General features: G+C 43.4%; 1 protein-coding gene across 1 annotated transcript; it reads right to left on the bottom strand.

Annotated features, from left to right (window-relative positions):
* Positions 1 to 565: 565 nt before the first annotated feature.
* Positions 566 to 4,908, bottom strand: LOC309541066 (uncharacterized protein; the record flags this gene model as incomplete). The annotated part of the gene is made up of 7 exons (XM_082238475.1): positions 4,793 to 4,908; positions 3,631 to 3,722; positions 3,472 to 3,522; positions 2,163 to 2,228; positions 2,017 to 2,061; positions 1,719 to 1,763; positions 566 to 655 (listed from the first exon to the last, which is right to left on the bottom strand). Coding segments are annotated over exons 2-7 (351 nt in total), but the record flags the coding sequence as incomplete, so codon positions are not given.
* Positions 4,909 to 8,740: the final 3,832 nt, after the last annotated feature.

Genomic DNA, 8,740 nt, shown 5'->3' with positions numbered 1-8,740 from the left:
TCAAAAACTAGTACAGTATGTGAAAAACCGTATCACACAATATGATGTTTTCTTTCTCATATTAGTTCAGTGTGTTATAGGTTTGGGGGAGACACTCTGAATGATAGCTGTGGGTCTCTTCCTAACCTGTCACCCTGTATTTGTGAGTTTAGCATCTAGTAGAAGAAACCTGTTAAAGCAGTTCCTTTGTGAAATAGTAACTCTCTTGGTTCCTTACCTTTTCTTCCTTGGGTTTGTCGCCTTCAGCTTTAGAAGAATGCTCCTGAAAATAAAAATCAAACACTAGTGTGTGTGGGGAAAATGCATCTCACAATATGACGTTGTCTTTCAGAGAGACAGAAATATGGCTGATCTGTGCTGGGCCTAAAATGGTGGCTTGGGACTTCCCTGCAAACCAACTGGAGAAGGAAGATCTGTTGGGGTGTTCATGCTGTGAGCCTCTCCATCTTACGCTCAGGTTGTATATATGTGTATATGAAACCATATGCCCTAAGGACACCTCAGTCTCCATTGACCTTCACTCCAAGGAAACTGAACATTGAGTACGCGCAGGCTTCCTTGAAATCGCTTGCTGCTTGGAGACTGGGGTGTGTGCAACAGGATTTCCTACCTTTTCTTCCTTAGGTTTATCGCTTTCTGCTGGAGATGAATGGTCCTGAAAACAAATACCAAATATTAATATGACACACACACACACACACACAGAGAGAGAGAGAGAGAGAGAGAGAGAGAGAGAGATTGTATTTCCAATAACTGCTCAATGTGTTTGGGGATGGGGTTGTGTGTCAGTCTGGATTATACTTGTAGGTCCCTTCTAAAACTGTGATCCTATGTTTGTGAGGTTTAGAATCTAGTAGAAGAAAACATGTTAAACCAGTTCCTTTGTTAAGGTATTGGCTTTGGCTGGCCAATTAAGTGCCCTCATCAGCATCTAAAAAAGTGAGCTCTGTTGCCATAGAGACAAATGTGTGGATATTTTCACACTTCACCTGACTGGATGCCGCACCATCTTAGGATGGAGAGCAGTACACCGGCAGGGGGTAGGGGTGGCACTGTGTGAGAGAGATTTGCTGCTGCTGGAAGCTGAAGAGACAGAGACATGTCTGCTCTGTGTTGCACCTGGGCAACACTGGCCTGTGAGCGCTCCAATTGGAGAACAGCCTTTACCAAAGGTGTCCTGAGTTCTGAAGATGCTGGAACTCAGGATGAAAAGGAGAAACGTGCTAATAGGAAGGAATGCATGGCAAACCCTTACCATGATCAATTCCCACCCAGAAACCTATGTCCCCACTGAGAAGGACGTGTGGGTGCAGAATTGGCCTCCACAGTCACTTACGGACTCACCTTTAAAACTGTGTTTATGGAAGACAGTCTTACTCGGCTACAAGTGATTGCCAAAGAAGAAGAAGAAGAAGAAGAAGAAGAAGAAGAAGAAGAAGAAGAAGAAGAAGAAGAAGAAGAAGTGTTGTACCTAAAATGGTGACTTGGGACTTTTCTTAAAACATAATGGGGAAAGAAGAGCTGTTGGGGTGTTAATGCTGTGAACCCCTGAATCTTACGCTCAGGTTGTATATATGTGCATATGAAACCATATGCCCTAAGGACACCACAATCTCCATTGACCTTCACTCCAAGGGATTTGAACATTGAGTACACACAGGCTTCCTTGGAATCTCTTGCTGCTTGGAGACTGGGGTGTGTGCAACAGGATTTCCTACCTTTTCTTCCTTAGGTTTATCGCTTTCTGCTGGAGGTGAATAGTCCTGAAAACAAATATCAAGTATTAATGTGACACACACACACACACACACACACTGACATTGTCTTTGCCATAACTACTCAATGTTTTTGGGGATGGGCGGGGTGTGTGTCAGTCTGTATTATACCTGTGGATCCCTTCCAAAACTGTGATCCTGTGCTTGTGAGGTTTAGAATCTAGTAGAGCAAAACCTGTTAAAGCAGTTCCTTTGTTAAGGAGACCAGAATGTGTGCAACAGGGTCCTTTTAGGTTTTTACCTTTCCTTCCTTAGTTTTATCGCTTCCTTCTAGAAACCAATGTTCCTGAAATCAAATACCAAATATTAATGTGCAAATAAAAATAAATCTCACAATATGACGTTGTCTTTCCCATATTTGTTCAGCATGAAGGAAGCTTTACATACCTGTTTAGTTTTTACTTTGGCTGCTTCAGCTTCTTTTCCCTGGTGATCAGAATTAACCTCAGCCCTCTTAAAACACAGAAAAGGTACTAATATGAGTATTCCATTTGACACTTACTATATGCCTCATGACTGTCAGATAGTTTTTAAACTCGAGGTGAGTAATCTTCATGTTATCAGTGACCATAATTGAAACCTGTGGATTGTTTGGTGAAGTTTACATACACACAAGTTCAGTTTTCCATCAGTGGATGGGACATGTTTTGCACCAGCGTCCTAAGTGCCTGAAGTTCTGGGTTTTTAAGGAGAAGACTGACCTCCAAAATCCTTCCAAAATAGAATCCTTATGTGATAAAATCAATACCAGTAATAAAAAAAATGAGTGGGTATGGGATATTCTTAATTACAGAGTTCCTTTTGAATAGATTAATGTCCTCACAGCAACGGCAGTTTCCACTGAGCTGGCTGCATTACTTTGTTCTACCAGTAACTTTTCCTTGGGTTGTGGAACTGCTCACAAAATCAACAGAACAGGAACTGCCACTCACATAACGTGGAAATTGTGTCTACCAAGAAATAAGAAACACCTTTCCTTAAGCTGCTTTACACAGTCTCCACACACAGAACAAAGGGGCAAAGCTAAATTTTACACAGGGTGCTGTGTGTTATTTGCCTGTGTGTGCAGTTCATCTGACACACAACAGGGATGGATCTAAAGGGCAGGTACTAGCATGTGTCGAGCATTCTGCACATGTGGTGGGCACGTGTCAGCCCAAGCGCCGCTCCTGTGTCCCTCACTGTATGGGCTCTATGCGCCACTGAGTTCTTATGGACTGATTCTGTAGATCAGTGGATTATCAAAGATGGAGGCCGTAATGAAAGGTTTGCCAAGAAGTAGCATAGGGATGTGAGTCTTTCTGGTGTGCCAGAGGCTCCTTTAGAAGCAGTAAAAACTACAGTCTGCTGGTGCAGCATAGTGTCTAAGAATTGAGCTATGAATCAGGAAGTCCCTGATTTGAACAACATCTCCATCAACACCTCTCTATGCTGCCTTAGGTTGTTGTCTGTGAGCATCAGTTCCCCCCACATCTAATAACACTGATTTTCTTCATAGGGTTGTTATACGGATTACAACTACGACGTGTATGTGAAGCACTTTGAACTCCCGAAAATGCTATTCAGATGTTAATACTGTTATTAATGCTTTGCCCTAGTGTTGTTAAACTGGATCTACTGGATTAGGGTGATCGTACAGACACCTGGCCTGTGCTTCATTTTCCACAGGAGGCAAATGAGGGGATGCATTACATACCTTCTTTATTTCCCAGTCCTTCTCAACATGGCCATCTTTTTCATGGTGAATCTTGGAAGGAGAGAAAGTAGAAAAAAGAGATAATGGGGCTGGATCTCCTGCTGTCAAGCCATTAAGTTTACAATTCTTGGCTTTTTGCTTTTTTGCAAATGTACTTACTGGCAAAGCCAAGGCAATGCTGAAAAGGCACCAGCAGATCACAGCAGTCTTCATTGTGAAAGATCCCCTGAAGAAGATGTTCTAATGGTCAGTTGATAGGTTACATGTACAAAAGAAGAAAAGCTGAAAAGCTGATTGCAAACGTGCTAGAACTTTTCTAAGTGGCAACACAATCACGCGCTTTCACTTTGTGGTCTACATTCCCACTGCATACTGCTCATCAGTGCCGAACCATCATCAACGCAAGGGAACAGTGGATAGACTGAAGCAAAGAGGCACAAGGTGGCTTCCTGAGAGTGGTACCTTGAAAGCAGGTGAGTGTGACAGCATTGCCCACTATGGTATTTACATTTGTTCCTTTATTGCCCCTGGTAAATCGGTTTTGCTGCAGGTGATGTGTGGGTAAGTAGCACTTCAACAATGTACAAAATTCAATTAATCTGAAATAATAGCAGGACAAAAGCAATGCTTGTGTGTGTGTAGACTAAGGATGTCAGAGAAATTCAATTCAATTTGCTTTTAAAGGAAAACTTATGTCATTTGCATTTCCCAAAACAATACATGAACTGAAACTCATCCATCCTGAGAAAAACCACATTTTTTTCCTGAATTTTGTAATGCAGTTCTTCAAACGAGTAATGTGTACAGAAATGCATATACTCTGGTAAAGTGCGCATATAGAAACGCAGATATTGGTGGAAATGACCTCCAAAAACGCATTGCATTAGAGAAAATTGCTGTGCATAAATGTATGGGAAATGACATATAAATATGTATATAGTGGTACCTCGGGTTACAAACACCTCAGGTTACAAACACTTTGGGTTACAGACTCCACTAACCCGCAAGTAGTACCTCAGGTTAAGAACTTTACCTCAGGATGAGAACAGAAATTGCACAGCGGCAGCAGCGGGAGGCCCCATTAGCTATAGTGGTACCCTCAGGTTAAGAAAAGTTTCAGGTTAAGAACGGACCTCTGGAATGAATTAAGTTCATAACCAGAGGTACTACTGTATTAGAAGGAATTCACTCTAAAATGCTGATGAATTCTCATGAGTACTTTTGAAAATATATATCTATAAATGGATGTGGAAAATCAGAAATTTAGAGAAGCCAAAACTGACAGATTCGTCTAAGAGCAGTCGTTCCAAAATTTACTTACATCTGAGAGTGGAGCTTGGAGCAATCTTGGCTTACTCAGTTTCTTCCTTTCTTCTTCTTCTGCTGGATGGCTACAGCCCCTGGCATTTAAACCCTTCCCAAGAAATGAACCCACCAGTTGTCACCCATGAAGTCAAAAGGGGGAGGCCATTAGCTTTCTTATCACCACATTCCCCCCTCCCCATTCAATGACTTTCAGAACAGACAAAAGCTACTGGTTGAAGTGTTCCTTATCATGATCAAGCATTTGTGTTCAGTGCTCGTTTTTTCGTCTCAGGTGGGAGGATTTAAGGGGCACAGAGTATTTCATTCAGCTCGTGTAGGAGATTGTGAGGGGCATGTTCTCTTTTGCAAACTGTGTGGAAGAGGAAAAACAGTTCTCTCTTCAGAGATCAACTGATAATTGCTCTTAGATTTCTCATGGATGAAGATATGTTTGGTGTGCTTCTTTCTGTGCACATGAGTGGTTCATTAAAAGGACAAGGTAATCATTCATTGGCATTTGGTTTCAGTGCAGAAAAGGGAGGACGGAGTTTGGGTCCCATATGGAGGATGAAGTAAGAGGGCTGTACAGTGTAGTGCAATACAATGCAATGTATCCACAGTGTACTGATTACATTTTTTTTTTTAAAAAAAACAACACCCACACTTCTTCAGGGCATCTCATGGTGGCATACAATAGTCTTTTCTTTCCTTATTTTTTAACCTTCAGAACAACCCTGTATGGTAGGAGGGACTGAGAGATGGCAATAGACAAGGTCAGCTTGTAAGCATCACGGCTGAGTGAAAGGTTCAGTTGAGCCTGTTGTCTCTGTAGCTCTCATTTACCTCAGTACAGTGGCTCATACAGTGGTACCTCGGGTTACAGACGCTACAGGTTACAGACTCCGCTAACCCAGAAATAGTACCTCAGGTTAAGAACTTTGCTTCAGGATGAGAACAGAAATTGTGCGGCGGCAGCGGGAGGCCCCATTAGCTAAAGTGGTACCTCAGGTTAAGAACTGTTTCAGGTTAAGAACGGCCCTCCGGAACGAATTAAGTTCTTAACCAGAGGTACCACTGTATGTTGTGAAAAGTTGTTTGTCTGTGTGCCCATCTGCTGTCCATAGGTTTGGCCACCTCTCGCTAAACTCAGCATGGGGGTTCCTGAGTTGGGGTGTGTGGTCGTTTTAAACATTTGGGCACCCACCACCATTTTCAATCAAGATGGCAGACTGAAATGTGCCTTTGGTCTGACTTCGCCTATTTTTTTCCGCATAGGTGAGGCTGCCTCTTGAGATATTACACTATCCATGTAAAAAGTCACAAAGTGCTTTTTGGTTTCTACAAATTCCTGGGCAGTGCCAGACACTCCCTGCTAATATAATATAAAGGTAAATGGAACCCTGACCATTAGGTCCAGTCGTGACAGACTCTGGGGTTGCGGCGCTCATCTTGCTTTACTGGCTGAGGGAGCTGGCGTACAGCTTCTGGCTCATGTGGCCCTCATGACTAAGCCACTTCCGGTGAACCAGAGCAGCACACGGAAACACCATTTACCTTCCCGCCAGAGCGGTACCTATTTATCTACTTCCACTTTGATGTGCTTTTGAACTGCTACGTTGGCAGGAGCAGGGACCAAACAACGGGAGCTGACCCCGTTGTGGGGATTCGAACCGCCGACCTTCTGATCGGCAAGTCCTAGGCTCTGTGGTTTAACCCACAGTGCCACCTGCGTCACATAATATAATATAGATCTAGGCATAATGACGAGTTCCATACTAGGTGAGATGCTGAAGGCAAAAATAGGGTCTTTGTTTTCAATGTTTGGAAGGCCATTTAGCTCAGGGCAAGGGTCCATAGCTCCATGGTAGAACATCTGCTTTGCATGCTGCAGAAAGTCCTAGGTCCAGTTCCCATCATCTCTAGGTAGGGCTGGACCTGGGACAGACCCCATCTGAAATCTTGGAGACTCTCTGCCAGTCAGAATAGACAGTGCTGAACTACATTGACCAACGTTCCTACTGTGCAGGGTTTTAAAAAAAGAAAGAAAGACATAGCATCAGTTTGGGTAGTGTGTGTAATGATTATCAGGCCTACAGGAGGTGAAAGGGTGAATTTTAAAAATTCTTCCACTGCTGTAGCCCTGAAAAGCCATCTTCTGAAGTTGACCACTGAGCCACAGTCCCTTCTCATTTCCCCATCTGATGCAGGTGGAAAACTGATCAGAAGAACATCTGGGTTCACGCACTTTAATTTTTAACTCAGTGGCAGGAGGGGGAAGTAAAGGAATCTTTAAAAAGCTCTCACATCTATATTAAGTCTCTCCCTCACATGTATCTAAATATAGAGACTGATTTGCCAAACTTGTTCCCCCACTGGCTTAGCTCTCAGATGAGCTTAAGGAGTACAGATTGTACTTGCAAAATGGGCCAGGGAGTATTTTACCACGAAATTGACAAAGCAACACACACCATATATATAGAGATAGTCTAGTTGTGGATATTTTTGGATACAGTACTTTTGGTATGGATTGAAGAGAAAGCAGCAGAGAGGGCGTTTTAAAGGCTGTTCCCCGCTTTACATGATTTCATGCCCAGAACATAACCCCTGCGTAAGTGGGGAGTCACCTGTATACAAGTTTGAAGTCAACAGCACAGAATATCACTTTCAAGCCCATTGCTGGCTTTCTCCACTAGGTGGAGCTTGCTACAGTCCCAGGTTTGAAATTAGTTCAATTAGCTGGAGTATTTGAGCGATTTTTGTTTTGTAATTTCAAGGGCTACAGGGCTGGCACAGGACTGCTGAATCGCAGAGGCATTTTGAGAGGGAGAAGGTGGATTTCATTTAGTTTGGTGGGTAACAAGTGCTGTGGAGCTGCAATCAGCACCACATTGTTCCCTGTACAATAGCCAAAGGGGAATGGTGGTGCAAAGTGACATTTCCCCATTGCAGGGGACACAAGGCTGGCTGACAATTGCAGCGCTGCACTCACTCCAAGCCACCTCAAGTCAGCTGTGTGAAAGAAGAGCTGCCCTGTCCTCTTGGGCTTGAATGTTGCTCCTGGATCTTCTCTGAGATCTGCTCTGGAGGCGGGTGGAACGTTTCAAGTGGGGACCACTCTTTATCAAAGAAGAAGAGTTTGGATTTGATATCCCGCTTTATCACTACCCGAAGGAGTCTCAAAGCGGCTAACATTCTCCTTTCCCTTCCTCCCCCACAACAAACACTCTGTGAGGTGAGTGGGGCTGAGAGACTTCAGAGAAGTGTGACTGGCCCAAGGTCACCCAGCAGCTGCATGTGGAGGAGCGGAGACACGAACCCAGTTCACCAGATTACGAGTCTACCGCTCTTAACCACTACACCACACTGGCAAGACACCCAGAATGACCACTGACATTGGTGAGGAGTTGCTGCTCTTAGCTTGGCTGTTAGAACTGTGACTTAAGAACTTGCAACTGAGGTTGCCTTGTCCTCCTCCCTCCCATTTCTTTTTTCCTTGTGCCTTTTTAGAATGTAAGCCTGAGGGCAGTCTTAATACGGGTCATTGTAAGCTGCTCTGAAAGCCTTTTTTGGATCAAGGGTGGGGTATTGATGCAATGGTGATAATGGTAGGTCCCCTCTCCCAAAAGTTAAAAGAATTCACCTTCCACTTGAAAGTTGGAAAAATTTCCCCTCTTTCTCAACTACATGAATGTCCCAGTGAAAGTATGTGTGTGAACTTCAGCCAAACACTACTTTAAACCAATGATTTACCCATAACCAATTTCCTCATACCCAAATGAGTTGGTCAACAGAGTTTTAGAAGCTTCATGTGTCTATGTGCATTCTAGACTCCATGCTTAGTTCATATCAGAAGTATATAAATTGAATATGAACTATCTGAGCCAGGTTAGCCATTCGTCTATAGCCTTTTAGACCCTCGTTGTTGTTTTTTAGACTCTAGATTTCCAAGCTCAGCTGAGAAGCT

Source organism: Podarcis vaucheri (assembly GCF_965113315.1).
Source record: "Podarcis vaucheri genome assembly, chromosome: 9".
In the NCBI taxonomy this organism is placed as follows: Eukaryota; Metazoa; Chordata; class Lepidosauria; order Squamata; family Lacertidae; genus Podarcis; species Podarcis vaucheri.
The sequence above is the reverse complement of the archived record's forward strand: the minus strand, read 5'-3'. Positions and strand labels throughout refer to the sequence as shown.